The sequence below is a fragment of the Pyricularia oryzae genome, chromosome 5 (genome assembly GCF_000002495.2).
Source record: "Pyricularia oryzae 70-15 chromosome 5, whole genome shotgun sequence".
NCBI lineage: Eukaryota > Fungi > Ascomycota > Sordariomycetes > Magnaporthales > Pyriculariaceae > Pyricularia > Pyricularia oryzae.
The window spans coordinates 3,210,244-3,236,686 of record NC_017852.1 but is presented as its reverse complement, the minus strand read 5'-3'; the positions used below and the strand labels follow the sequence as shown (position 1 = coordinate 3,236,686).

Genomic DNA, 26,443 nt, shown 5'->3' with positions numbered 1-26,443 from the left:
GTTCAGCGGTGGTACTGGGTACGGCTGTGCACGGCCCTTGAGCAACCTCCAATGAGGCAGACAGTGAATCATGCACGTGATCTCCTTCCTTCTCACCTGCTGCAAAGACGCGACTACTCTATCATACCTAGGCAGGTAATTCAACCATCCTGTGTCTCTATTTAATAATATTAACCTGGCATCTTACTCTGTATTAAGCCTCGGATTGTCTACTTGGCATTAGATAGCACAACACCATGGCTGCCCTGGTCGGGTATGCGAGCAGTGACGAAGATGAAGAAATCCAAGACGAACAGCCCAACGTCTCAGTGAGTGCACTTTCAAGAGCATTCCACGTCGCTCGTCAAACCAGCCATATACTGATCACTTTGAATCAGATAACTGCACCTGGGGACAAGCCTACCCCAAGTACGGAAAGCAAAAACGCCCAAGGTCTGTCAGAGAATTCGTCAGCTGGGAAGCCCATTGGGGTCCCTACTTTATTCTTCTCTTGTACCTTCTAGACTAACGCAGGGAATAGAGTCAAACTCCAACACGAAAACGCCCCAAGCGGAGGACACCTCTGCTCCTGCCCCGGGGCCTCAACTGCCACCACCAGAGGCCCTACAAGATGCGCCGGTGCTGGGCCCCAGCCTTCCCACGAACGGCCAAGATCTGGCCGCAATGGAGGTCGACGCCACACCCGAACCGTCCGTGCCGCCGTCCCATCCCGCATCTCCATACTCGGCCAACCGCGCACTGCTTCGGGACCTGACCCTCCCTCCGGTGCCGAACCTGGACGTGCCGCCATCCCCGCCCGGCTCCCCGCCGCGAAGCCTGCCGGCGCTGACAGCCAAGTTTGAGACGTTCCTCGACTTGAAGCGCAAAAAGGGCACGCACTTCAACGCGCGCCTTGCGCAGTCGGCGGCCATGCGCAACCCGGCCCTGATGGACAAGCTAATGGGGTTTGTCGGGCTGGAGGATCCCATGGCAGCCGCGGAGACTGCCAAGGCTGGTGGGGCGGCGGCCGCCGCGGCGACGGGTGGCGGTAACTCCATGGCCGATCAGTACATTACCATCCTCCCGCCTAACCTCTGGGACCCAACGGCGTTCCCGCAGTGGGCTTTCCGTGGTGGGCTACGGGAGGCGCAGGAGAAGGTGCAGAAGCAAAGGGAGGCGGAGAGGGCGAGTGGCCGGAGGGAGCCTGTCGAGTTTGTCCCTGCCTCTGCGCAGTGATTATAGGGTTGGCCCCATGGAGTGATGGTGGTGATCGACACCGGGTTTGACAAGCCTAGAGCTCACGATCTGACTGGGAAATAAGTCATGCACGAGAAGCTCGCCGCTCTGGCATGTTCCCGGTTTCGGATAGGAGGGATCATCATGGTTTATACGAGCCGCTCTCGGGAGGCTGCTATTCAAAGCTCATCAATGTCTCCAACACTATGCTCAACAATCGGCTTGACGGGGCCCTGATACTCTGCACTAGGCATGATCAAACGCAGGGCTTCACCGGCACGACACCTTGTTCGATGTGTCGACTTCGGCACGACAACATTCACCAAGCATATTCGCGACGTTACGAGCGAGTCAAGTCAAGCCACACGGCTACATTGGGATTTTGGACACCAGGAGATGGCTTGTAATGCAAAAAAAAGTATTATTAAGAGTAATGCCAGTTGCAATCATTTGCATGCTGCCCGAGCGATGCCGGAAAAATCATATACAGTCAAAAACAAGATACTCCGATGAGGCATCACTGCCTACATTCAGGCAAGGGTATCGCGCAAGGGATGAAGTGGATGAGTGGGGGAAACGGAAAGAGAGAAGAGACATGATGGAGAAAGAAAACATCCTTCTCGATTGAGCCGCCCAAGACGCTGCCACCGCCTGCTGTTAATAAAAGAAAAACAGTATTATTCATTTTTCTGCCTATATAACCCAGCTATGATGTCTGGGAGCAGGGGATCTTGAAGCCGAGGGCCTGGGAGATGTCGATTTCGACGGTCTGGTTGGCGCTGGCGAGCGAGTCGGCAAAGTAGGGCAGGGGCTGGCCGTGGTTCACCACCTTCTTTCCGCGCAGGCCAAAGGTGAGCTTGCCGGTCTCGCAGGCCGGCCTCTTGGTCATGGCCGCCACGACGGCCTCGTTGCTGACCTTGGCCGTCATGGGAAACACGTTGTCGCCGGGCCTGATGGTCATATTGTTGATGTACACCTCGCCCACGTCCTGGTCGCCCAGGTAGTTAAAGAAGGTCGCGTTACCCTGGATAGTGGTGGTCAAGTCAGCAATTTGTAAAAAGAGGAAAACAACAGGTTCTCGGAATTGCTTCTGCGCATGCCGACATTCACTTGTTTTTGGGGGCATTTATATGAGACGAGATTGTGTCTTAACGTCGGCTAAACCCGATTCGAAAATACACAAAAGGATGACTTACCACTTCGAAAGTCACGTGGGACTGGTTGGGAATCGTAACAGTTCCCTGGAAGTTTGCGCCGTTGTCTTCAGTGTGGTTCCCGGTGATGATCTTGGGGTCGCTAACACTGGTGCCCTTGAACAGGTTCAGACCGGGCATGGTGGTCGTCTTCTTGAAGACAACGGGGTAGTCGCGGGCGATGCCGTCAACGCGCACGGAGGTGTCGCCCTTGATGGTGACCCTCAGGGTGTTGTTCAGCAGCAGCCACGTGTTGAAGACGGTAAAGGCCTCCATGTCTTCAATGTTGACAAACTGCTTCACGCTGACGTCCTGGGACGCGGCGCTCGAGGTCTCGGGGAACTGGATTTTGGCAAACGGCCTCTGAGGCGCCCAGTCCTCGAGGTACATGACGCCCTCGAACGGCGCGACCTTGGCGTGCACCTTGCCGTCGGTCCGGATGCCGCTGTCAATGGTCATGGTGAAGTTTTGCGTCTGCGTGTCGAGCGCCTTGATGTCGCGCACGTCGAGCTCGGCAGCGTTGATCTTGTCCTGCGCGATCTTGGGCACGGCCACGAGGATTCTATTTTTGGGAGACGGTTCCGTTAGTTGTGATGATTTCTAGACCCTTTGTGCGGTAAAACCTCCAGGCTGCACCCCCTCCCGTTCCTTGTCGTCTGATGATATCAAGCGACTATGCGGTCATGAAATTTCCATGAGAGACGGTTTCAACCACCCGCAGTATCCGAGCTACACCTCGGCGAATGCTCAACACCTTCTCAACCACAAAAAAAAAAAAAAAAAAAAAAAAAAAAAAAAAAAAAACGAAAAAGAATAAGAAAAAAGACTTACACAACGGGGACCACAATAACAATGATAACAATCAAAGCTATCAGGTAGACCCACCAGAAGCGTCCGCAGTGGCCGATGCACCCGCGCTTTCTGGGCTTGCCGCTGGTGTTTTCATGGGCAACGATGCCCTCGCGCGCAATGTCCTTGTCTGACATGTCTGCTGTGTTGTCTGTTTCTCTTTTTTCCTCTTTGACTTCGTCGGGGACTTGTTTTGTACGTTTGGCGCAGACCTGTTTGTCCTCAAAACTGGATGCGGAGGTTCAAGTACGCCAAGCCCTGGGGAACATGCAAGGGGAGCAAGAGAAGAGGAAATCAGAAGAGAGCTCTTTTGTTCAACTGAGGGAGGACCCTGATGGAGTATTAAGAGCAATGCGGGAGCGAGAGAGTTCTAGAGAGGCACATGGGCCACACCTGGCATTTCCGGGGGGGCAAAGGGGAGGGGGGCTCCTTTGGCGATACGCGCCCAAATAGACAAATTATAATGGTAGTAATTGGTGATCACAGGGGAAGTCAAACCCTGGAGAAGCAGTGAAGTGGATCTGGGGGATAGGTTCATGGGAAAGGGAAAGGATAGTGTGGGGTGGGAGGCTTGCTTGTTTTTTATTCTTGGTCTTGGAGCTCGCGAAAAGAAGGCCAACACGTCGAGAAGGGGAAAAAATCATTTCGGTGGAGGCATCTTTTCGTCGATCTCCACATGGGCCGGGGGCCAGAAGGCTGGATGTGCCTCGGCCCTTTGTGTGCAATAGGCAAGGCGAGTGGAGGGTTCGAGTAGCATTTACTAGAAAAACCGACGTCAAGGCCAGGGAATGAATGAGTTGGTTTAGCTAACCCTTGCCGGGATCTGTATTGGAACATCCGCGGTAAGCCCTGTTTTATGGCAAACGTCGGAGTCGGGGTCGTTGGGCGGTACAAAAAAAGAAACAAAAACAAAACGTACAGCTGCACAAAACCTGCAAGGTAAGGGTATAGCTAATTAATCATTTCTGGCAAGGTTTAGGAGCTGCAAGGCCGTTTGTTTCTCTAGTGCTTCTGTCGCGTTTCTACTGAAGTTCCTAGTTGCGCAAGTCCACAAAACGGCTTCTTTGCCTGAACCTTTGCCACCCACCAATCAAAATGGCTGGCGACCATATGAATTTTTTTTAGCGTTTGATTTTCTTTACTCCGTAATTCCTTCTAGGTTCGCCAAATCTCGCCAAGAAATCTCTTCCCCAGACTGTGCGGAACTCTATCGAAATGAGCGCCAATGCTGACCTCCAGCTTCACACCCTTCTTTTGTTACTTGCTGACGGGCCAAAGATCGATCAGGAAGGCATGGGAGAGTTTATTGTGGTACATATGTACGGGGACATCCCGGATTATGGCGGAGCCCGGCAAAGGCTTGACAGGAGGCGGGGGGTTTTGACTGCAACAGGTCACACGAAGCAACCTGAACTGGGTACGGTACATAGGAGAAAGAAAAGAAGACGGAGACATGAGAAAAATCGAAGGCGAAAAAAAATGGGGATCTAACTGACTTGTTGAGAAGAAAAAAAAAGGGTTCCAGATATTCAAGAAGCCGCGACTACCCTCTATATAGTAAGAGATCCGCGCGACGAGTCAACAGATCAAAGAAACCGAGAAAAGAAAGGACCGAGAACATGAAATTACTAACGTACGAAAAGTACTGTAGCCTGACCAAACGCAATTGTCTCAAGGTCGCAAGCAGCAATGTGCAATCGAAACTGACCAATCCCGTGTAGTTTTGTACGCTTTCCCCTCACCCATGTTGGAACTGGCTTGCCGGGCTTGTCCTCCTTATGAAGCCTGTCTTGTCATTTCTCTGGTGGTCTCATCCTGAGGTAGTATCAAGCAATAACATGGGGGTATTAATTGAGGGGGAAACGGGGAAGATCCTGATCATCCAGAGAAACATACCGTGATTATGATGATTATGATGAAGAAGGCAAAGAAGCACATGAAGTCCATGGGATGGAACGGCCCATCGCATTTCGGCCCCATTACCCCATCCCATCCAAGCTGAACAAGTCTAAGATAATCCTGTCATGCGCGCCACGGGGCCTGCGGGGTTCGTGTGAGTGGAGCCTCGAATGTAGTTACTTGGTGCCTGCATTTGTCTTTTTTTTTTTTTTTTTGCTTCTCCTGGGGTTGTCTGTTGTACTTCGTACTGTAGTTGGCAAAACAAGGGCAGGAACAGTTGATTTTAAATGCGGAAAGCCCGGGTTGCTTTTAAAAGTCTCTTTGCTAGCAGGTACCTCCTTACTTTGCGGTTTGTCCTATATTTTTCTGCCCCAAAGGTGTGGCGTGCGGAACCTGTAAAGATTTGGACGACACAAGGCATGTGGCATAGTTGCATCCGATCCAAGAAGAGACGAGGGCCGACACTATCGTCATCGCACCTTGTCAATCCGGTTGTTTGATTCAAATTTGTCTACAGTTTCAGTCTTTCTATCCATCCAGCCACGTACTGTATAGAAACCTATCCCGTCTTTTTGTTGTCCCCTCACATCTTTCTGGGGGTAGGCCTGCGGATCTCTGTCACAAACATCACTCACACAGTCGCCGCCGCCGCCAAGCTTTTCGAGATCAATTATTCATCGCACTAGCTTGGCCGTTTTTTGGACACCCCTGCGAGGTTCGTTACCGGCCTTGCCGGGTGGGCGTATAGGGCGTATAGTGGATGTAACATAGCTGGCGCCTGGTCGGCGTGTCCCACGACGACAAGGCAGAGGATTCGCTAGAGTAAAATTCTTGTTGAATAAATTGCTACACAAGTACACAGGTAAATCTCCCTACAGGCACATGGCACGATGATTTTCAGCTCTCTTTGCTAACATACCTTATTCTTTTTCCAAGAATTGTCTATTGTCTTGGGTTGGTCTTTTTACACTTGGTTTATCCTCGATCTGGATACCTCTTTTGGACTTATGACAAGCGCCAACTCGCCTCGCGACCAATCAGCGTCTCATGTTTCTTGGTTTGACCAACGCAGCCATGACGTGAATTGGTGGGTTTTCTTATTTGCACTGTCGACTCGACGTTCGATTCGCCCTCGCCCTATTGAACCAAAATAACAGCTACCCCGATGTCGATTCTGAATGGCTCGGCCTGGACTCGGAACGTCTTTGGTGGCTTTCATACAGTAAACTTGCGCTACCTTTGCGAAGGCCGGATCCTGTTACGAAGTGTTGATGCACCAGCCCTAAATGACTAAAAAGATAAAAAAAAATAAAAAATAAAAAAAAAGTCATGTAAAGCAAGCGTCGTCTTCGGTTTCATATCTCTTTTGTGATTCCCATTCCGTGTTAGTACCATCTAACTATCCGAATAAACACGAAATCAAATTGGCCGTGAACCGAATATATTGTTCAAACTCCCGACTTGTAACGAAACCCTAAACGCCATGTAGGTTACGTAGCTCAAGAAACTCCGTCCGGAAGCCCATTATTTCCAGAAAGCATCAATGAGCAAGCAAACAAACAAACAATACCTCCTATCTTCATCGGCAGCCTTGTCTCCCAAGCGTAAAGAAAAATTTTCCCGCCAGCAATATTGCCCGGCCAAAACATGACTAAGGGGCTTTTGCGTTCACGGCTCGCGAAACATAGTCGTCTCCCCACGCCTGCAGTCCCGAACACGAAAGATTGACAACGTGTTTTGCCAATTAATTATGGTGTTACTCAAGAACCGGCCCTAGAGGAACCCACATCAGGACTTTTTGCCTTTGCCATCACTAGCAGAGCCCTGCCTCAGCGACTGCTTGCTTGCGGACTTGCGCAGGTTTTGCTGGGACTTGGTTTTGGCAACAGGTTCCTTAGCGTCGGCTGCAGCGAATCCGTTTGAACTGTGGGCCAACATGGGCTTGCCTATAGTCGGCCTCTTGCTAGATCTAGACTGTGACGCCATGACGTTTGACTGTGACTTTTTCGAGCTCAGCTTGGGAAAGAAACTCATCGATTTTTTTGGCTTGACTGTAACGCCGCCACCGCCGCTGCTGCTGACGATGCCGTCAGGATTGCCTGACGACGAAGCCTGCCCCCCTGGGATCTGGGGCAGGGGCTTGTTCAGATTCGGGGGCCTGTTTGGGTTGGGCGGCGGGCTCGTTGGTGTATCCATAAGGGATGCGGCATCAAAGCCAATGGCCATGTGGTCATTCAGGATCTTGCTGGCCTCGGTCTTTTGACTCCCCTCCCCATCGCTACTTGATTGGCCGGACGAAGAACTGGACGACCATCGGGATTTCGGCTCTGCGCGCCGCTGAAGGTGGTGGTGGTGGTCGTCGGCACTTGCCGCATCATGACGCACAAGGTCTCGGGCGGTGACGGATTGGTCCTGCGCGGAGATTGGATACGCGGTCGCCAGCTGCGAGACCAGTGGCAAGAGGAGGAATAGGATCTGCTTTAGGACAAGCATCTTGATGTTGCCCCTGAAGGAGAGAAGAAGAAAAAAGAAAGAAAGAAAGAAATAGGAAGTTAGGGGTTGTGAAAGGGTCTATCAAAGGGGTTGTGGGATGTAAGATTTGACGAGGCTGTTTTCGGCTGAAATTCTCAAGATAATGATGGCTCGGCTGTAGTGTTAAGACTGATGAAAGGGTCTCTCGCTATGCTGTTGTTGCTCTGAATCTGTTTGTCCAGAGCTTGATCAACCCCGACTGAGCAGTCGCCATCGCAGATTTATACCCTCCTTCCTCTTCTCTGCCTGCAAGAAGCCTCTCCATCTCTCCATCTTAGTCTGCTCGCAGCATTCCCACATTCTCACTGTGCTCATGGTACCGCATTCCATCCACACTATCACCCGTCAAAGCCACGGTCAACTAAGCAGATTCTTGTTGATACCAAGGATAACCTGGACCCTACTCGGATTTCGACGCCGGCATTTCTGTCAGGCTTGGCAGCCTTACCATGGCGACCCACGGAATGTTATCCACCAAAGGCAGCGCTTCCCAAGCTCGAGCAAGAATCCAGCCAGCGGATAGAATCTTGTCAAATTTGCAGATCGTGCAATGAATCCTTTCAAGTGGTGGATTTTCAGGCACGTGCTCTACTTCCCTTTGTGGAGAAATGCAGCCAGGGTCCTGTGTTTCCATTACAATTTTTTTCTTCTACCCAGTAGTAGCACTGTCACTTGAACCCTGCACAGGCCATCCTTTACCAAGCCAATAGTAAGACTATGGGTCGCCTCTGCCAAAAGTTCTGGGTAACGGATACCTCGTGGAGCAATAAAAGGGGGGGGACCTAGTCAGCAGCCATGTAATTGGTTATTAGTGCATGGAACGGCCACTGCTTCCATGTTACTTACCACTTCTTGCTTGTCAGACTTTCAGGCTGCTTGCTATTTTGAACATTCGCAACATTGATGCTGACCAGTCTATCACGGTTCTAGAATCGCAAGGGTAGATCGAATTTCCTTTAGGTGTATTCCATAAATCTTGTTGTTTCAGGCTTAGTTGAGTAATCCCACAGTATCCGGCCAGTTTATATATTCAGTATAGTAATCGGGTTGTCTTGTTCTCGTTAGATCTTGGCTTTTGCCCAGGACTTTGAGTCCAGACCAGATGGGCCGTCATATATGTCACGTTCAACCTTCCGATAGTTCACCTAGAATGATTGGATGTATGTTAGAGTCTAGAGAAAGCTTGAAGCGGCTTGACGGTACCATGGGAACATGGCACAACGAAAACTTACAAAGTGGGGACCAAGGTCCGCCACAGTCTTTGCTCCCAAAAGCTTCATACAGGTGGCCATTTCGCCGTTGAGAACTGCAGAAATTCTCTTGTCAGTAACGCTGTAGGTTTAAATGAGAGAAAAAAAGCCGCAAGGCATTTCGCTTGACCGAGAACTCACTCTCAAACGTCCTCTCCACACCCTTCCAACCACCTGCACCCAGGCCGTACAACGCAGCACGACCAACACCTACGGCCTTTGCACCCAGGCACAGAGCCTTAATGACGTCCGTGCCACGCTTGATGCCGCCGTCGACCCAGACCTCGATCTGGTCAAACACCTCGGGGCAGTACTTGCGAATCTCCAACAGGGTGTGGACGGCCGGCGGGGCAGTGTCGAGAGCACGACCGCCGTGGTTGGACAGGATGATGGCCTTGACGGTGCCGTACTTGGCGGCGTATTGTGCGGCCAGGTATGCATCCTCGTGCGTCTGGATTCCCTTCAACACTATCGGGAGATCCGTGTGCTCTGCCAGCCAGGGGAGGGTCGTGGTCCAGGTCAGGTCGGCAGCCGTGCCCCAGAACAGCTGCTGGCCGACGCCGCCACCGGCGGGATGCTTTGGCGCACCGCCCGCGGACGCGGCGGACATGGTCATGCCGGATTCCAAAAACTGCTGCTTTTCGTCGAGCTCCCGCTTGCCGGGCACGGGGGCGTCGAGGGTGAGGACGATAAACTTGTAGTGGTCGCGCAGCGCATGGATGCGCTTCAGCATCGCGTAGTTCTTGTTCCTGTCGTTCTGCACGTACAACTGCCAACCAAAGACTTGGCCGGGAGCCGCACCCTCAACAATCTGCTCGGGTGTTTGGCTGGCATTGTTGCTGACGATTTGCAGACCGCCAAATGAGGAAATTCCCTTGGCAATTCCGTGCTCTCCGTCCGGGTGGGCCAGGCGAGCCATGGCGGCGGGTGACACATACAATGGTGTGCCGACCTTGTTGCCTAGCATGGTGGTTGATAGATCGCAAGAGGTGCAGTCAACGAATACCCTTGGTCTCAGCAAGATGTCACGGTAGACACGGCCGTTGAGCACCTTGGAGATCTGGTCGTCGCCGGCAGACCAGTAGTATGCCCAGCACTTGCGAGAAACCTGCTGCTTGGCGACCTCTTCAATCTCGTCGAGGTTGAACAAGGTCTCCAGAGGGGGTGGAGCTTGCTTCTTCTCTTCGGCGTTTCCAGAACTCCCCTCGTTGGTGCGTCCGGTAACATTGGCCGCCGCTTGGGCCTGGTTGGCCTTGCGCAGCCGTTCTAAGCTTGCGGGATCGACGGTACCCAGCTTCGCCTCCGGTTTGAGGTTTTCCTCTAGCGTACCCGGCGGGTGGACGGGGTCGTACTCCTCCGTGGCATCTCGACCGGCCAGCTGGAGGATGATTCTAGAGCCACCCGGGTGGGAGGGCACAAAGTCGGTGACATCGTAGACGTCTCCATACAAGATTACCCAGCAGCTTTCGGGTGTGTTGTGTTTCGCCACTGATAATCCACAGAAGTAGGGGCAAAAGAGGAGTAGTGACAAAATTAGCCAAAGGACACTGAAGAGCAGAAATAAGTGCAACGACAAAAAGGGAAGCGGTTGCAAGTTTTACGTGTTCGCAGCCCAATCTTGGTTGGAATGCGCCAAGTGATATTATTATCCATACAAAAGACGGGAACAACAGACGTTTGCCAGATCGTCCGCGAGGCCGAAGTCGGACCCCAAGTTGAAAAAAAGTAACCTGAGGACCCGGCAGAAGGGAACCGACGGTTGGCAATTCTCCGCTGCAGAATTTACCTTAGGTACCTTACGCCACTAGGTGGAAAAAGAAAACAGATTAAAAAAAAAAAACAAGCTTTCAAACTTACCTTCCTCGGCGTCAAATACTTTGGCCATTTTTGCGCAGGTAGAGTAAGTATTACAAACACGACTTCTCAGGTAATACTACGGACAGAAAAGTTTGGGGAAGTTGGGGAGACAGAGAATTAAAGGCTCTTCGGGCTATCGAATAGCGAGCAAGCTAATTACGATCGGGTGGATTCCGATGTAACAAGCGGTAATACGCCGTGCTGCGATTGCTGGGCAACCCATAGCAAACGGCTCCACTGGTCTTTTTCGCTGTCGGGTCTGGGTCGGCCGACCATGAAGCATTTGTGGAATAATTATCGCATCAACGTGATAATGACCCCCACAAACCCCAGATTATGAAGAGAATCAAAGTGAACAGTGGCGAGAATGAACCATATCTATGGAGAGGTACGTACTAATTAATGTATCTGATAATACCTTGGGAATGAGACCAAAGTTGATCGAGAATGTTATTATAAATTAGATGAACATATGCAGAGCTTGAGATTCTTGTCAAGATGTGTTACCTGCTGAAAGAAATCCTTCACTCTGTTCCGGCGTTCATTTTTGCAAACACCGATGTTCCCCCACGTCAGCAGTGGACGATCTGGGGGGGCTAACCCCACTTACCAACAATGGCTTCACCTGCGCGCTTCTGCCAACTGAGCATCGTCCATTGGTCCAAAAGAGGTTCAAGTGTATTTTCCTGCACGCCAAGGCGCACATTTTCACCTTCACCCCACCAGGCGCCGCACCCCGGGCAACTGTCGAAACCCACACCCAACCAACCTCAAAGCCTTTGACAAACCAGGGGAGTCCTAACACGCTCAATACAGTACATTCCTTAACCATACCTTTTCTCAAATATCATCAAGGTCCACCAACAACTGCCGACCCCATCTATCGTAAAACGAACTTGTCCAAGACAGCCATGCCCAAATCCAACAAGCTCCGCATCCTCTGTTTCGGCGACTCGCTCACATCGGGATACAGCCGCTCGGGTCTGGCATCGCATCCTTACGATGAGAGGCTGGTGCAGGACCTCAAGGTCGCCCGGCCTGAGCTCGAAATCGAGACGACAGAGGATGGGAGGCCAGGCGACCTGACAGGCTTCTTTTTGAGCCGCTGTGTCAACCACTGTAAGCTGCGATATATTTTTTGTTTTTCCTGTTCCTTGTAACGCGAAAATTTGCAAACTCTGGGATTTGCCCCGGCTCTGCTCTTGCATGTATAATACTCGTTCTGGACATGTATCACTATATGTTGCTATTGGCTACCTGCCTACCTAGCTATATTGCGTGGTTGTTGTTATACATCAAAAGTTGGCGCCAAGAAAAATCACAACGTATCGAGACTGAGAATCTGTCACAGTTGGGCCGAAACAACCCAAGTACGACTGGACCATAATCCTTGGTGGAACCAAGTAAGTATTATATCCACTTGAAAAAGTTTATAAACAAAAAAAAATCTGCTAGAATATGCGACTCGAGAAAACGCATCATCTGCCTGTTTGTTTGGTGTCATGCCTTGTCTATCCCCTGACCAAAAGGAAAAAGCTAACACACAGCCTCAACTCCACTGCTGCTCAAGTGACCTCGCCCGTCAATACTCTCCAGAAACAATTTATGACAACCTAAGACGCTGCTGGGACCTGGCCCTTAGCCATGGGAGCAAAGTACTCGTCCTGACCGTGCCCGAGGTCGGTGTGCGAAGCCGCGCCGACGAAATGAGGGACAAGCTGAACGACATGATACGCAAGGCGCAGGGCGGTAGCATGTACGTTCATGTTCATATGTTCATATACCCCCTTTTTGGTTTCTGTTATTAGTTCACCCCCCCCCCCCCCCCCCCCCCCTTCAACAAAAAAATAAACGAAAACTGCTAAGACCCCTGAGAGCAGCTACGTCCACGACCACCACGCAGCCGTCCCGTACTGGTCCTTATCACAGGAGGAGCGAGACAAGTATTGGGACGACCACATCCACCTCACGGCGGACGGCTACAACCTCATGGGTAAGATGATCGCCGCGCGGCTGGTGGATATTTTGTGCGAGGAGGAGATGGAGGTGAAGAATCGCCCCTTAACGTCGAGCCGACCAAGACCTGGAGTCAAGGCTTTCAAGGGCGACGGCACAGTTTTTGAGGAGGAGATAGGCGACTCTTCCAAGTTACGACAGGGTTATGTTGTTGTGAGGGGGGCGGATCTTGATTAAAAATTTATCGGATAGAGCGTTGGGGCTTTGGAGCAACAGGAATTCGGCGCAGGATAAACAGTATGGGCCCGGGGTTGTCGGCGTGAGAGGCGCTTCTTTTTAACAGATTTCTTTTTCTTTTTGGATACCAAAACAAGCATACGTTTTAATCAATCTCGTCATAGGACCCAGCGTAGATCTTTTGAGAAGTGAAATCAGTCATGCCCTTCTAAAGTGATAACTCTAAAAACGCCGAGCTACTTGTGTCGCATGCATATCTCAGACTACCAAGTTGGCCGCAACAAAATCCTGCATAGTTCAACAAATTGTTAGTATCGATTTCGAGCACATGAGGCTTAATTCTCCAGAAGAAAACATCCTTGTCAAACTTACAGGGTACTCCTTCTGCAGGAGACTCGTGACGTGCTCGACCTCCTCAGCAAGGTCCTGGACATTGGCGTCCCAACGCCGTATCTCCTTGCCCACCACGACCTTGGCACGTCCGCTACCCTTAACACCGGACGCCTCGCCACTCTCAAACCAGATGACCCTGTCGACCTGGTCGATGCGGCCAACCAAGCGTCCTTGCTCGATCATGCGCGCAGTGGTCTCCTCGGCCTTGGCGCCATCCAGTCCCAAGAGCTCACCAAGCTCGTCAAAGCCAATGTTATCATAGAGTCTGCTTGCGCCCAGCAGGTTGTGCTCGACGACGGCCTTGGCGAGCACCGTCGAGCCGTCGGCCGTCGTCGCGAGCTGGTGGGGCGAGAGGCCTTGCGCAAACTTGTCGACCTCGCCGGGGGAGAGCAGCCGGTCGAGGAACATCTTTTCCAGTATGCCGTACTCCTCCTGCCCGGCGGAGCGCTCATCCCTGTACAGGCGACCGAGGGCACGGCTGCGAAGCGGGCCTGCCGGCGCCAGGACGGCGCACTTGATGGCCATGCTCAGGGTGTGCAGGCGCTCCTCCTCGGCGATTTGGGGGCTGAGGCTGATCTCATGGTATGCGTGGCTGGCGGCCAGGAACTCGCGCTGAGAGTCGTTGATACGGGCCTGAGAGAGACGGAAGTGTAGGTTGAGATCGCGGTCCTGGACCTTGAATATGACGTTCTTGACCTTGTTCAGGTACGAGCCGGCGGTGGTGCTGTCATCGGCCTCGAGGTAGTTGCGCACAATGCGAATCCACACGCGGACCATCTCTTCTTCTGTGGCGCGACGCTGACTGCTATCTAGCGGGATCTCGGCGAGGGTCTTGGCGGCGTCGGTCCAGTCCTCGTTGTGCTCGTGGGCGGTGGCGATGAGCTCCCGGAGTGCATTGGACTGCTCCAGGAAGCTCGACGCGGTCTGTGTGTTTTCTCCAATACGCTGCAGAGCATAGTTGCCGACCTCGATCCACAGGTCGTCATTCTCGAGCTGTCGGACCGCATTGACAAACGCCGACAGGATGGGGAGGGTGCTCACGACTCCCAGCTGGGCGTTAAGGACGGCGTCAATCACCCGCTTGAGGTCTGCAGTAGCGGTGGCGGGGGACGAGAGTGATTTGAAGTCAACAAGCAGCTTCTCCAAAGCGGCAGCTGCATCATTGCTCTGAGACGCCTGCTCTAATGCGGCCTTTATCGAGTCGGAGGCCATGGTGTGGACGTGATGTGGTAGCAAGGGGGGATTCGGCTCAACGGCCAGACTCGGCGGGCCACATGGAAAGTTCGCCCGACCGTATTAGGATTTGGATTAACTCCACAAATCCGTATCGCGTCGAAAAGCGCTGCGAGTAGAGTGCAAAGTCCGGGAGGGGAAATTGAAGTGGATGATGAGGTAGGCGGCAATGGTGATGGCCTGACGTAGTTGTGGTTTAACCAAGTGTGTAGTCAGTTAATCGCGACTGCTGGTAGCGGGGCACCGCGTCGGGGGTATAGCTCCGCCAGAGCGGCGAGTACCTTGGCTGGCTTGGTGGGGTAATTAGGGGCCAAGCTCCCGCAGCCATCCAAACAGGGAGTAGGCTAGACGAGAACTAGAGGCATTTAGCCACGTGATTCAGCACTAACAATTGATTACCCGTCGCGGCGTTAATTATAAGAACCGACTACGCAGGCCTGGTCCTTACCCAGGTATACAAACAAACATCCTTCACTACTTGACCTCATAATTAGTAGGACACACCAGTGACACCACACCAAACCAAACACCCACTTTTCCTATGGTTTCACCAACTTGTCACCAATGCATCGCAGCCTCCTGACAACGTCCAAATTCGGCAAATTTCTCTAAATTAGCGGCATTTATATCCGTGAATTCGAGGTTCGATTCACTCGCGTTCGGCCTCGAAATAATGTGCGAATTATTGGCTTCCGATGATTTCCCATTCCTTGCTGGACTGCGTAGGCCACAATTCGATGAGTTAGTTGCACCTCATTTACCCAAAACTGCAAAATTTTGTACGCAATTTACATACTTTGATGTCGGGCTCGCCTTCTACACAAGTGTGCCGAGCATGAATATACCTTGAGTATATACGCGGGCGCATATGCCTTGGTCTTTTCATCTGTTCGCATTTTAAATGCCAATACGATTAACAAATCATCACCTATTATTTGGTCTTTGAATGGTAGGCATGAGTTCAACTCTATCGGCGATCTACCGTGTCAAACTATCAACAGAGGCAAAGTGAAAGTGGCTCCTTGTCGCCACGCAAATCGAGGAATAGCCTCCTGTCCACATGATGTCCAGCTCACGATTGTCAAATAAAAATTTCAATTGCAAAGATTACCAATTTATAAGCTTTTTACATTTCGCGGTTAACCTAGTATCGAAAAGTCGATCAGGCAACACCATGCGACTAAGCTTTTACCCCCGTGAATGCCAAGCTTGAAACCAGGCGAATTCCTGAGGGTTTTCAATACTGCGCCCCTGGGGGCTTACCGAAGTAGTATTGACGGCGATTTGGACCCCCTTTTCAATTGTCGGCTCAGGTAGTACTGCAGAATGCGGTTCCGCGGGTCGGTCGGTGATCGTCTTGGCGAGTCAACAGCCCTAGAGTGCCGCACTTCAGGCCTGTTCCCTGCACGTCACCCTATTCCCACTACAACGGGTTCCTCTCGCTTCTTCCTGCCCCTTTTTCGCCCTAAGCTACTTTTGGCATGCAGCGCGTTCAATTCATGGGTATCTATTTTTCTATCACCATGTTGAAGATCATGAAACTTGTGTCACCTGTCGACAAAAGGGTGGTGGACCAAGCACACCGCAATATTGAAAAAAGAACCAGTCATGAACTGTACTTCCAGTGTTCTGAGTGGCCGGGCAACGAAACGAATTCACGACAGGATAAACGTCTTCAGCTGGCCATATCATATCGATCTTTGCGCGAATGCCTCCTTAGCCACGTTGATCCCCGTTTTGTTCGGTTGTCAGGGAGCGTGATTTCCAGACCAATCGACATGGGATGGCTGCCTTAGTTCGCGGCCGTGGCCGTTACCAATCCCATAGTATAGTTGACATATGACGCACGATATCTTGGACAGTATCTCCCTAATGGCGCAAAGTTAGAGAAACCTTTGCACGTCAAATGTGATTGCAGATGTAATTATCAGCCCGACGTTCAACTGGGAGCCACGCCGGTTGCCCATAGCTCTCAGGCCAAGACTTTAGGGCTTTGCCAAATCAAATCAAGCAATTCTTTCTCCGTCCATTGTGGAGTCGATCGGAGGATCGTTACCCGGCATGGGCTTGGCAAATATATTGATAGCGGCCATCTTCGATCTCCACCAAGGGTGGAATGCCTCGCTGGAGAGCGTCTCGCCCTGGCCGAGCAACGTTTCATGCCAAGGGACTGTATCGTTTCTGGCGAAATTAAGCGGTAGTCAAGTCGTCAAGTGTCGACGATGTCGTCAACTGCGACCCCATAGCATTGTCGCTAACTCCTTTTACTCCTTTTGTTTTTGTTCACGTCCTTTGAGTCTATGTTTGGATTGGAGCTTAGCCACTTTGAGCCCGATCCGGAGACCCAAACCTGTCATGTGGAGAAGTTGTGATGGCAAAATATGCGATCCAGGGGGTACGAGGAGATTTCTGGGTCAGGAATGCCCGAGATGTCACGGAGGAGGCATGCCGAAGTGCACCGAGGCCCGTGAGCCTGTGAGGGCATCACCGGCCAGAAACCTCTATATAATGGTGCTTTGTTCCCCCCATCTCTTGGCAATTCTACTTTTGATCATCATCCCAAGCATCTTCAGCCTCGTCTCTCCTCACCTTTCTCTTTGCTCATATCTTCTTCTCATAGGCCGATTGATTCGAGCCAACTCTTGATCAACTCTTTAATTACAGTCTTTCCAAAGTTGTACCAGGTGTCAACCCAATTTTATAACTCTTTTTTTTTCTCCCTTCCCCCTTTTTACAACCAAACACTTCAAGATGTTCTCCAAGGCTCTCATGCTCGCTCTGGCCGCCAGCCCGCTCGTGGCTGCTCATGGCAAGGTCGCCGTCGTCACCGGTGACCAGGGTGGCAACGGTACCGCCCTCGGTATCCTCGGTGGCGTCGTCCCCGGCCCCGGACGCAACAGTGTGACGGAGAAGGACACCACGGTCTTCAGCAAGAAGCAAGCGGGCACCAACATCATGTCGGACGGGCTTGGCAAGACTAAGGGCAACGGCGAGAACACCCCCGAGATGCTTTCGTTGGCCATGGCCCAGTCCGGCGACACTCTTCCTCAGGTTTCCGCCAACGGTGGCACCCTCTCCGGAACGTATCACATTGTGACGACTGGTAAGACATGACCTATTTCCCAGGGGCAATTCGGATTTGAAACCCGTCTAGCTGGCAAGAGTCAGACTTGCTAACTCTGCTTTCACAGATGGCGCTGGCCCTATCAAGGCTGTTCTGGACCCCACCGGCACCGGCAAGTTCTCCGAGGGCATGATGCTCGAGGTCACGACCCAGGTTCCGGGCACCAACGGCAACATCAAGCCTCCCAAGAAGGGCAAGCGTTCCTTCCTCGGCGAGATCTGGGAGCGCTCGCTCGACGCCCTTGAGGCTCGCGGCCTGGTCAAGCGCGCGTCCAACGTCAACACCGACCACCCCATGTCCTTTGCCATCCCCGCCGGAGTCAAGTGCACCGGTGAGATGGCCGGCCAGAAGAATGTATGCCTCGTCAAGATCGCCAACGAGAACAAGGCCGGTCCCTTTGGTGGTTGTATCGCTATGCAGATTGCTGGAACTGGTGGTGCTGCTGCCGGCAATGCCACCGCCCCTGCTACCACCCCTGCTGCTGCGCCTGCTGCCGCCGACGTCAAGGCCGCCGACGCCGACGACGAAGCCGGCGACGACAAGAAGAAGGACAAGAAGAACAAGAAGAACGCCAAGAACGCCAAGCGCTTCACTGCTTGAAGCAGTGGTGGTGCAATAGGGCGAAGTGTAGTGGAGGAAGAATAGGGGATTGGGAGGAAATCAGAACGGAAAGAATAGTAGTGGGCAAGCTGCTCTGCAACACGAACTGATAACTTTTTGATAGGAGGAGAAGGGATTCATCTTGTTGAGACTTGATTATGGCAACATGAACTTTTAAGTTCACCTGTACATACTGCCCTGTCGTCGACGGGAATCGTTTTTCAACCAGAGGGGAGGATGAGGAGTTGATGCTGAAGATCAATCAAATCGAGCTTGGAAATGTTTAACCCAAAGGTTCCTGTCGTGACTGCCATGATCGTGACAATCTAATTTCACCAACTCTTACTGTTTCTGACCAGCACAATCTAGATGGGGCTAGGATCAAAACCTGGAACCAATGTCAACTGTCTCTCATCAATGCTGCAAGACAGCCGGCCTCCCGGGCTCCCAATTATCAATCGTCTCCCTGACGTTGAGCCAGTACTTGAGCCTGACCGTGAGCGCTACCGCCTCATCGACCCTTCCCTCCGCAAACGCCCTACCCAAACCCTCCTCGCACTCCCTGATCCTCTCCTCGTTCTCCTGCCGCGGTCCCTCCAAATCCGCCTCGACCTCTGCCTCATCCACCTCCTCGCGCACCATCATGACCTCGCCCAGCAGCTCCGGGTCGGGCGCCGCCAGGCTTGCCGCCTCGTCGCCCGCCAGATCCAGCCCGTGCTGCCGATCCAGGAGGTACTGCGCCCGCAGCAGCGGCGACGATAACGTCTTGTACGCAGCGTTGATGTGGCTCGACGCCGCCTCGGCGCGCCGTCTCGCAGGTGAGTGTGCGGAATTACTGCTGCTATTTGCCGAATTGTCCGTCTCGGAGCTGCCGCCCGCAGCGTGGTGAAAGTCTGGGTGCACCGCCGCCTGCAGCTGCAGGTACTCGCGGCGGAGGGCCCGCGTATCGATGGCAAAGGGTCCGGAGGGAGGGGGGCCCGAAGGCAGCGTCTGTGGGAAGAGGGCGTAGTAGTCGGGCTCGCTGGACCGCGGCGGCTGCTCTTTTTTGGTGTCGTTTGTCGCCGCTCCGGATGTCTCGGTCCTGCCGGCGGCCGTGCTCGAGAAGCCCCTCAAAATCGTGCTGCTCGGCCTACATGCGCGAATCGGGGTCCTCGGCGCTACCGATGCTGCCTGGCTCAAAGTTTGGTATCGGCGTGCTGATTGCGTCGCGTAGCGTCGTGCCGTCGTCGACGCGCCGCTGGCGCCTCGTGCGCAGACCGCGCACAGCTGGACCAGCTGCTCTGGGCGCCTCTGTGCAGTGATTAAGGTCTTTTGCATAATCGTAATCGTTGTTGTGTATCGAAACAATTGTGTCTCGCTATTGAGCTGTAATGTATTGGGGTATGAAATTGGAATTAACGTCTAGGTGCTTTTTGGCCCTGGGGCAGGCAAGGTTTTGCTCGCCTAGCCCCAAAAGAAAAGCACAAGTGGATGACGTCGATCGGAAGACCCCTGGAAAACAAATCCAGATGGATCCTTGCCGCCGAGAGCCGCGTGTTCCACCGGCTCGGCCGAAAGTCGGTCCAGCATAATCGAAGCCCATCCAGTGCAATACCAATCATCTTTGACTCGAATTTCCTCAGTTGGTCATTTTGTTATTTTAAGCCTTGTGTTGTACATTATTTCCGGCGCCTTGTCCCAATCAAACCTCTTCCTAACTTAATCTTACATTTGACCCCGTAAGCCATTGGCAATACCAATGTTTCTCGTTTCTCAGGTATGTTCCATCGCACAAAAGAAAGAAAAAGACAAAAACAAAGGAGCTTGCAAAAGAATGCAGATGTTCATGATATCGTTATCCTCTCCTCTGGGAAGTCTTAATTATCAAGACAAGACAACCCCTCTCCAACGGCCTCTCTCAGTGTGCGACCACCTCTCCTTGTCCTTCTTTTCTGTGACAGCACCGTAGTTCCACCTTCCCTGACAACCCTCCTTGAGCCTACTAGGTTCCTCGATCTTCTCCTTTGCCTTGTCTTTTTTGGTGAGAGTTGCGGGCCCCTGATTGCCGCCTTCACCGTTGGCGATCCCCTTGGCAGTCGCGAGTGTGCTATTGCCCGTGAGATCTTCTCCGCCGTCGACTAGAAGATCGACAACATCGACAAGGCCGCCCTTCTCGTCAATAGTACCATCGTCCGGCAGCAGATGATACTTGATTTTGGATGTGATGTCACCCATGTATCCCGCGAGCCCAAATCGATCTGCTATCGATCCGTCATCATCCACTACGTTCACAAGGAATCGAGGAGCCAACCGCGCCGCCTCCTGTCGCGCCTGCGCAGCAAGACGCGCCTGGTGTAGATCGGTACATAGTGGTTGCTCGCTCGATGATGTAGTGGATCCTACAGGAGTCTGTGGGCTGATTGGCGACAGGAAGCCCTTCTTAGACTTTGCGGATTCCGTCGAGTTTTGTGAGCTGGCCGTGCTACCCTGACTTCCAGTTCGCTTATGATGCAACGCTGGTCGGCCACCAAATTTGTTGTTTTTGAACCTATCGCTCGGCAGATCGTATCTCTCCTGTGGGCGGCATGCAGACTGGAACAGCCCTTCAGGGTCGGCGGGGGCTCGCAGGCGTCGAAGAGCTGGGAATCCGTTGGCCTGGATGCTGCGTGAGAAAATGAAGTCCGCAGCGCTCGCGTTCTCTTTCGCCGAAGGTATGTCCCAGTGAAGCTTTTTCAGGGATGATGAGGCCAGGTAGGGGAAGAGCCAGATGACCTCGTCCGATGGTAGCATGGGCGGGTATGACTGAACGAACGCAAAGTTTTCGAGGGAAGATAGGTTAGAAAACATGCGAGCCATGGCTGGTATCCACTGGATGTCGCAATGAACCAACGATAGCGACCTGAGACTTCGGCTATTCCAACAGGTTGCAAACGACGATAATCCGGTAGATGTGATGCCCGGGAGGTTGAACAGGGACAGTTTCTTCAAGGGTGGCAATGATAGAAGCTCGTTGTCGCCGAAAGCGTTATGCGGCAGCCCGGATAGGTACAATGTCTGCAGCGATGGAAGTCGATCTATCGTGTTAATCAACAGAGTTGATGGTGTCAGTGTAGCGCCGGGAATGCAATGAATTGTCAAGTTGGTGAGATAGCGCCAGTTGGCATGGTTGTCGAGCCATGCGAGCGTCTGCTGAGGCTGCAGGTCACCAGGAGTGATAAGGTTCCTCCCGAGCTGGTCATCGGGTGCCTTCCGCACTCTCTGCTGTCTCTGAAACGGCGACGCCTGCACAATCCAATTCATCTCCTTGAGTCTTTGCCTCGATGACATTGCTTGGAAGAATCGAGTAAATGAGTGGTTGTAGGTCGGATAAAAGCCCCTGACCCGTTCCAGGTTGGGACATGCCATGATTACGGTCGCTATCAGGTTGTGGTACTCTTCGACAGACTGCTGCTGTGACGGCGCCGGAACCTTCAGGGATCGCACGGTGCCTGCGAGAACTGGGTTCGCGCGCAGTGATCGTCGCAGGAGAACCAGACGTGTGCCGGTAACACCCTTGTACTTCTTTTTGTGACCAGCAGAGTCGGCTCCATTAAGCTGGATATCCTCATAGCTGCGTCAAGTAATTGTTAGTCGTCCATGACCCAGTCGTTTCCAAGTTTACAATCTCCAAATGAGCTGTCAACAGCAAACACTTACAGAGCATTCCTGGCAAATTTGAGCCACTTCCTCCCGCTCATTGCCACTGCGCAGACATCTCTCATCCAGCAAGTCGCACAACTAGCAGACCCGGGCTCCAGGTGCTGCTGCTTGAGGTTGTCGAGAATCATCTCGAGGACCTCGCCCGGAAGGGCAGCAAACAGCTCTCCTGGCTTCATTTGCTGTCGAGGAAAATGGCCTGTTCGGTTGATGGGAGGCGGGTTCGCAAGTGACGAATGGAAAGATTCTGTCGAAGTTTGACTTGCCCAGCTTGGGTTGCGCATACGCGACTGAAAACTATCGTGAGAAACCCCTGCAGTCGCTGACGACGCAGTGTTTGCGCTAGAGAGACGCCGGGGAAAGTTGTACGCCACCGGCCTCGGCGGGCCTTCTGGAAAACGGTCCGTCATGGCACGGGTCTCCACGACTGGCCTCGGCGGGTCAGAATAGTGCTGTGTCTGTTGATTCTCGGAACCAGGCGGTCTTTGCGCTGGTAGTCGCTGAACCTGAGGTTGCTGGTGTGGAGAGCGGTACTGATGCGGCTGATACGGAGAATTTTGTTGGCGACCTGGACTCGGCGGGCCTTGCTGGTGATGATTAGTTTGGGGTGCGAAGTTGGGTGATTTTGGAGGAGCATGATGCTGGTTTGGGCGATGTTCGTATTGAGTATTAGGGCGGTTATGCTCCTGATAGTGGTGAGGGAAAGTCTGCTGGCGCTGATCGTAATAATTTTCGGGCTGGCGCTGAGTTCTGGCCCGTGCATAAGATCGATCCGTCTTCATCATGAACTCCTCCCGTGACTGCTTCTGGTAAGGCATAGCCTGTGGATAAGGTCCACCCGAAGCAAACTGATCCCGAGGATATGGACCAGATTGTCCTGTTTGGATCATGGCCGCCGAACCCGCCATCGTGGAACTGCGCGTCGGTGGCAATTCAGTTTGCGGTCGAAGAGATCGTGGCGGGGGCCTTAGAAGCAGAGCGTCATTCTTGTCGGTGTTTGCTGACGGTAGTGAGGCTGAGGCTGAGAAGTGCCTCTGGTGAGCGGCGGGCCTTGGCCTGATTCTAGTGGTTTAGTTTTCTCGATCTTAGTCACCAGCTTCTATCAAGTGCGAGATCCTTCAGAACCAAGAATTCGTATCTGGGACTGGTGTGAAAAGAAGGCTGGCTATTAAGTATGATGTTAAAAGAATAAAAGCCAATGTTTAGAGACACTCGTCTAGGAATATGGATGGCAAGAAATAGTATGAAAAGTACATGCGAAAAAGAAAATGGAAGAACCAAAAGAAGAAAAAGAATGTAGACCAAGCTCGTGTCTTGACATGGAGTAGGTAAGACATGGATCCCGAGGCGCAAGACAGAAAGCTCGGCGTACTCCATTGTCTCTTTTTCGGTCCCAGACTTGAGGCATCCATAGGTACAAAGGTGAGCTGCGCCAACGCCCGGGCGGTCTTAATCTCGTTAATCTTAACACGCAAGAGAAATCCTCTCCATACCCGTGGCTGCCAAGCCTCATGACGGGAGAGGGATTCTCACTCGAGAATCACAACAAAAACACCCACGCACACACAAAGAAACAGCAACGGTCAACCCTACTTTCATCGTACCGCCTCACCATCCGACGTGTAGGATTGGCTAGCGGTAGTCGCTGCGGGTTGCCAGGGACCAATTTCGAAGGGGTGATGCGAGGGACTAGGGAGCTGCAGGCACACGACTCTAGCCGCATTCGGGAAGGGTGGCGCAAAGACACCATCAAAATCTAGTCAACTTGAGAGTGAAGGGAATCATCCCAAACTGATGGTTGCATCATGTCCACGGACCGTTTCTTTGCTTCTTCCTTTTGAGGGACTTGGAAATTAGGCAGGCCCTTGACCGACAGCGTGCCCGCACTGGCAGGTTGTACGCGAACCTGAGAGCAATTATTGATGTGCTTAGCTCTCGCTTGGCTTGGCTTGTATTGATTTCCAGCGCCGATGATAAGCTCCATTGGCAATCCACAGAAGCACCAGTCGTCCACTCAGGCCGTGCAGTGAACAAGGTAACTTTACTTTCTGTTTTCTGTGGTCGACTTGGCCAACGGAAATTTGACCCAATGTATCTTAGTTATGGGGTGCATCTCAACGGGCGTCGAGCATTGTGGAGGTGATTTTTTTCCCAGACTTCTCATAAGCAAAGGGCGGATACGAAGTCAAAAAACGTGCCAAAGGAGAATAGTGGATTAGTGAAAAAAAAAAAAAAAAAACAGATTGAGATCGTTCAGTTGGCACCTTGGCGAACGGGTAAGCGGATGTTTAATGGGAATTTAGGAGCCGAAACTCGAAAGTGGTATGGAGAAATGGGGCTACCGGAGTTAAAACTTCTGGAAGGGTGGTCTCGAAAGGTGGTAACGAATTCAGCGTGCCGAGCTGGCCATTCAACTGCGCTTGCTGCATTGGTGGTTTTCTGGGTCTTTTCTAGATGGTGGTGGTCATTTCTATGTGTGGTGGTGTTTTTTTCTCGCTGGGACCAGGAGGCGGTGTGTGCGCTGCTTGGGTTCCTTCCTGAAACGAGCATCGACATTTCGATGTTGATCACATACGGAAGGAACACAGTGAGATAAAGATCCGAAGGAAGCCAATAAATCTAAAGAAGAAAGAACGGAAAGATGAAAGAACGTAAAAGAAAATAAAAGGAATCAAGAAAAAACGCAACTTACACCTCTGAACCATTCAAAGGAATGTTGACCGAGCGACTCTGCAGCGGCGGCGGCGGCCTACTGACATTGGGCTCGGCACGTCTCCGGGCGTCTGTCGAAAGATCTTTAGAGACCTGGGACCTGTCGTGGCTCTGGTAGGGCGGGTTTAGCCTCGCGGCTGCAGCAGTAGTCGCCTCGATAGCGTCATTGCGGGAGCTGATGCGGCGGCTGGTTCTCTGGCCGTTGTTGATGCTGTTGCTGCTTCTGCCGCCACCATTGACATCGCTTCTCGGATCGGCAACAACCTCATCTGCTGCCTGCGGCTCAGCGTGGGCGAGGTAGGTGTACATAAAGACGCCTCGTCGTGCCGCATCCTCCCGCGCGCTGTTCCCTGGCATTGATGGCGGCATAGACACCCTCGCCAGTCGCCCACGCCCACTGCCCTCGCTGGAGATGGGCGGCGGCGGCAGTCCAAAATAGTACGGCTCATCGCCGCGTGCTCCTAGAATGGGCACCGTCGCCCCGGTGCTGTCCGAATCGAGCTCTACGGGAGCCGGAGCTCTCGAGACGATAACAGTCGACGCCATGTTTAAAAAAGGGCAAGGCGCTGGCTTTTGGATGTCTAACCTGACTACCTCCCCCTTTCGCTTGGTAGCGGTTGGCTGGGCTGGCTTTGTTGCTCTCTATCGGACGGTCAGGCCTAAAGAGGTGAAAGCTTGCACACTCGCAATGCAAGCATTCGACCAGTTATCCTTTCTGTGTGGTTACCCGAGAGAGTATATACTCCCTTGCCAACCTAGCCCAAAATCAACTTGAACAGGGAACCAGCCTTGGTTCTCATGCGAGAGGTCCACTATGGGATGGAAAAAAGGATGTCAGACTTTTGTCGGGATTTTTTTTCCTGCTCCAAGCCCACCCCTCGTCGACAACCCGCCAACCTGTCTACGAAACACATGCATCATTATTATCACCTCGCCAAAAACCTCAGCCCTTTCAGGTGGAGAGGGGAAGAGTGGTGGGGGACACAAATGCTAATCCAAAACACCCCAGTCATTCCCGCGGACGCACGCGACGGGCCAAGGCACATGGCCTTCTCATCCCAAACTCCCTTATGAGCCGCACATTTCTATGTATAGCTACTGATTCGCCCGTCAGGGTATGCACAATCGAGTGTTGCCTCCGCTTTTGCAATCTACCTAGGTTCTCGACCGTACAGTAGGCAGCAGACGAGCCGTTGTGACTGGCTCCTATTAGAGGTGGCTGAGCAGACATGCCGGAAGCCGGTCACCAACCAAAATCAGGTATCCTCCAAGCCAAGACTTGGACCCGATGGCTTAGTCTTGTCAACAAAGCATGGCCCAGATTCATGCGTTTGCAGTACGGTTTACTGTAAATGGACGTAAAAAAAAAGTTGAGGTCGGTTTCAAGAACATTCCCGACCAGCCATCCCCTTTTCCATGATGTTGGCAAAACTCCACTTTGGCAGAAATTCCCAACTGCACACCATGAAACATGCCGTCATCTATAGGTCACGCAAGAAAAAAATGAATAAATAATGAGCGGTCCCGCCCCAACCCCAACGTAGCATTTTTGCATCCTGCAATTAGCACTTACAGCGACGTTGGTGGACCCGGGATGAAGTGACAGGGAATATCCAACTTTCTTTTTGGCTTTACCTAGCAATACAAGGTGCAGGAATGATCAGACCAGCAATCAAACTTGCCTGATATGAAAATCAGATGGCATCTCGGTTCACTCG

General features: G+C 52.4%; 9 protein-coding genes across 9 annotated transcripts; 3 read left to right on the top strand and 6 right to left on the bottom strand.

Annotated features, from left to right (window-relative positions):
- Nucleotides 1–61: 61 nt before the first annotated feature.
- Nucleotides 62–4,265, top strand: MGG_00332 (uncharacterized protein). Its single transcript, XM_003718705.1, has 3 exons — nucleotides 62–308; nucleotides 378–432; nucleotides 521–4,265. Exons 1-3 carry the CDS (start codon nucleotides 237–239, stop codon nucleotides 1,213–1,215), a joined length of 822 nt encoding a protein of 273 aa, XP_003718753.1. The 5' UTR covers nucleotides 62–236; the 3' UTR covers nucleotides 1,216–4,265.
- Nucleotides 1,616–4,788, bottom strand: MGG_00333 (uncharacterized protein). The gene is made up of 3 exons (XM_003718704.1): nucleotides 3,240–4,788; nucleotides 2,412–2,970; nucleotides 1,616–2,239 (listed from the first exon to the last, which is right to left on the bottom strand). The coding sequence occupies exons 1-3, from the start codon at nucleotides 3,392–3,394 to the stop codon at nucleotides 1,922–1,924; spliced, it is 1,032 nt and encodes a 343-aa protein (XP_003718752.1). The 5' UTR covers nucleotides 3,395–4,788; the 3' UTR covers nucleotides 1,616–1,921.
- MGG_17474 (uncharacterized protein) lies at nucleotides 4,431–5,206 on the top strand. Its single transcript, XM_003718703.1, has 3 exons — nucleotides 4,431–4,674; nucleotides 4,765–4,814; nucleotides 4,901–5,206. Exons 1-3 carry the CDS (start codon nucleotides 4,473–4,475, stop codon nucleotides 4,976–4,978), a joined length of 330 nt encoding a protein of 109 aa, XP_003718751.1. The 5' UTR covers nucleotides 4,431–4,472; the 3' UTR covers nucleotides 4,979–5,206.
- Nucleotides 5,207–6,504: 1,298 nt separating this feature from the next.
- On the bottom strand, nucleotides 6,505–8,635 carry MGG_17473 (uncharacterized protein). Its single transcript, XM_003718702.1, has 2 exons — nucleotides 8,535–8,635; nucleotides 6,505–8,470 (listed from the first exon to the last, which is right to left on the bottom strand). Exon 2 carries the CDS (start codon nucleotides 7,647–7,649, stop codon nucleotides 6,945–6,947), a length of 705 nt encoding a protein of 234 aa, XP_003718750.1. The 5' UTR covers nucleotides 7,650–8,470; nucleotides 8,535–8,635; the 3' UTR covers nucleotides 6,505–6,944.
- Nucleotides 8,564–10,910, bottom strand: MGG_17472 (uncharacterized protein). Its single transcript, XM_003718701.1, has 4 exons — nucleotides 10,796–10,910; nucleotides 9,080–10,426; nucleotides 8,921–8,994; nucleotides 8,564–8,833 (listed from the first exon to the last, which is right to left on the bottom strand). The coding sequence occupies exons 1-4, from the start codon at nucleotides 10,821–10,823 to the stop codon at nucleotides 8,750–8,752; spliced, it is 1,533 nt and encodes a 510-aa protein (XP_003718749.1). The 5' UTR covers nucleotides 10,824–10,910; the 3' UTR covers nucleotides 8,564–8,749.
- A 540-nt stretch (nucleotides 10,911–11,450) lies between these two features.
- Nucleotides 11,451–13,159, top strand: MGG_11596 (uncharacterized protein). Its single transcript, XM_003718700.1, has 4 exons — nucleotides 11,451–11,914; nucleotides 12,147–12,198; nucleotides 12,366–12,551; nucleotides 12,676–13,159. The coding sequence occupies exons 1-4, from the start codon at nucleotides 11,707–11,709 to the stop codon at nucleotides 12,986–12,988; spliced, it is 759 nt and encodes a 252-aa protein (XP_003718748.1). The 5' UTR covers nucleotides 11,451–11,706; the 3' UTR covers nucleotides 12,989–13,159.
- MGG_00336 (COP9 signalosome complex subunit 4) lies at nucleotides 12,590–14,905 on the bottom strand. Its single transcript, XM_003718699.1, has 2 exons — nucleotides 13,361–14,905; nucleotides 12,590–13,276 (listed from the first exon to the last, which is right to left on the bottom strand). Exons 1-2 carry the CDS (start codon nucleotides 14,591–14,593, stop codon nucleotides 13,247–13,249), a joined length of 1,263 nt encoding a protein of 420 aa, XP_003718747.1. The 5' UTR covers nucleotides 14,594–14,905; the 3' UTR covers nucleotides 12,590–13,246.
- A 1,424-nt stretch (nucleotides 14,906–16,329) lies between these two features.
- MGG_14699 (DnaJ domain-containing protein) lies at nucleotides 16,330–19,790 on the bottom strand. Its single transcript, XM_003718698.1, has one exon. It carries the CDS (start codon nucleotides 19,653–19,655, stop codon nucleotides 18,753–18,755), a length of 903 nt encoding a protein of 300 aa, XP_003718746.1. The 5' UTR covers nucleotides 19,656–19,790; the 3' UTR covers nucleotides 16,330–18,752.
- Nucleotides 19,791–19,930: 140 nt separating this feature from the next.
- Nucleotides 19,931–25,941, bottom strand: MGG_17471 (uncharacterized protein). Its single transcript, XM_003718697.1, has 3 exons — nucleotides 24,706–25,941; nucleotides 22,014–23,075; nucleotides 19,931–21,927 (listed from the first exon to the last, which is right to left on the bottom strand). The coding sequence occupies exons 1-3, from the start codon at nucleotides 25,269–25,271 to the stop codon at nucleotides 20,202–20,204; spliced, it is 3,354 nt and encodes a 1,117-aa protein (XP_003718745.1). The 5' UTR covers nucleotides 25,272–25,941; the 3' UTR covers nucleotides 19,931–20,201.
- Between the last annotated feature and the right edge of the window lie 502 nt (nucleotides 25,942–26,443).

Coding starts and splice junctions, on each gene's coding strand:
- MGG_17473 (XM_003718702.1), bottom strand. CDS start 7,649: ATGCTTGTCCTAAAGCAGATCCTATTCCTCCTCTTGCCACTGGTCTCG.
- MGG_00332 (XM_003718705.1), top strand. CDS start 237: ATGGCTGCCCTGGTCGGGTATGCGAGCAGTGACGAAGATGAAGAAATC. Junction 309..377: donor ACGAACAGCCCAACGTCTCA/GTGAGTGCACTT, acceptor ACTTTGAATCAG/ATAACTGCACCTGGGGACAA. Junction 433..520: donor GGAAAGCAAAAACGCCCAAG/GTCTGTCAGAGA, acceptor CGCAGGGAATAG/AGTCAAACTCCAACACGAAA.
- MGG_17474 (XM_003718703.1), top strand. CDS start 4,473: ATGAGCGCCAATGCTGACCTCCAGCTTCACACCCTTCTTTTGTTACTT. Junction 4,675..4,764: donor CACGAAGCAACCTGAACTGG/GTACGGTACATA, acceptor CTTGTTGAGAAG/AAAAAAAAAGGGTTCCAGAT. Junction 4,815..4,900: donor CCGCGACTACCCTCTATATA/GTAAGAGATCCG, acceptor ACGTACGAAAAG/TACTGTAGCCTGACCAAACG.
- MGG_00333 (XM_003718704.1), bottom strand. CDS start 3,394: ATGTCAGACAAGGACATTGCGCGCGAGGGCATCGTTGCCCATGAAAAC. Junction 2,971..3,239: donor GTTATTGTGGTCCCCGTTGT/GTAAGTCTTTTT, acceptor TCCCAAAAATAG/AATCCTCGTGGCCGTGCCCA. Junction 2,240..2,411: donor CCCACGTGACTTTCGAAGTG/GTAAGTCATCCT, acceptor ACCACTATCCAG/GGTAACGCGACCTTCTTTAA.
- MGG_14699 (XM_003718698.1), bottom strand. CDS start 19,655: ATGCAAAAGACCTTAATCACTGCACAGAGGCGCCCAGAGCAGCTGGTC.
- MGG_17472 (XM_003718701.1), bottom strand. CDS start 10,823: ATGGCCAAAGTATTTGACGCCGAGGAAG. Junction 10,427..10,795: donor AGTATTTGACGCCGAGGAAG/GTAAGTTTGAAA, acceptor GTGGATTATCAG/TGGCGAAACACAACACACCC. Junction 8,834..8,920: donor CGGACCTTGGTCCCCACTTT/GTAAGTTTTCGT, acceptor CAATCATTCTAG/GTGAACTATCGGAAGGTTGA.
- MGG_00336 (XM_003718699.1), bottom strand. CDS start 14,593: ATGGCCTCCGACTCGATAAAGGCCGCATTAGAGCAGGCGTCTCAGAGC. Junction 13,277..13,360: donor TCCTGCAGAAGGAGTACCCT/GTAAGTTTGACA, acceptor TGAACTATGCAG/GATTTTGTTGCGGCCAACTT.
- MGG_11596 (XM_003718700.1), top strand. CDS start 11,707: ATGCCCAAATCCAACAAGCTCCGCATCCTCTGTTTCGGCGACTCGCTC. Junction 12,199..12,365: donor ATAATCCTTGGTGGAACCAA/GTAAGTATTATA, acceptor CTGCTGCTCAAG/TGACCTCGCCCGTCAATACT. Junction 12,552..12,675: donor AAGGCGCAGGGCGGTAGCAT/GTACGTTCATGT, acceptor CCCTGAGAGCAG/CTACGTCCACGACCACCACG.
- MGG_17471 (XM_003718697.1), bottom strand. CDS start 25,271: ATGGCGTCGACTGTTATCGTCTCGAGAGCTCCGGCTCCCGTAGAGCTC. Junction 23,076..24,705: donor CCTTTGAATGGTTCAGAGGT/GTAAGTTGCGTT, acceptor CTAAACCACTAG/AATCAGGCCAAGGCCCGCCG. Junction 21,928..22,013: donor AAATTTGCCAGGAATGCTCT/GTAAGTGTTTGC, acceptor TACTTGACGCAG/CTATGAGGATATCCAGCTTA.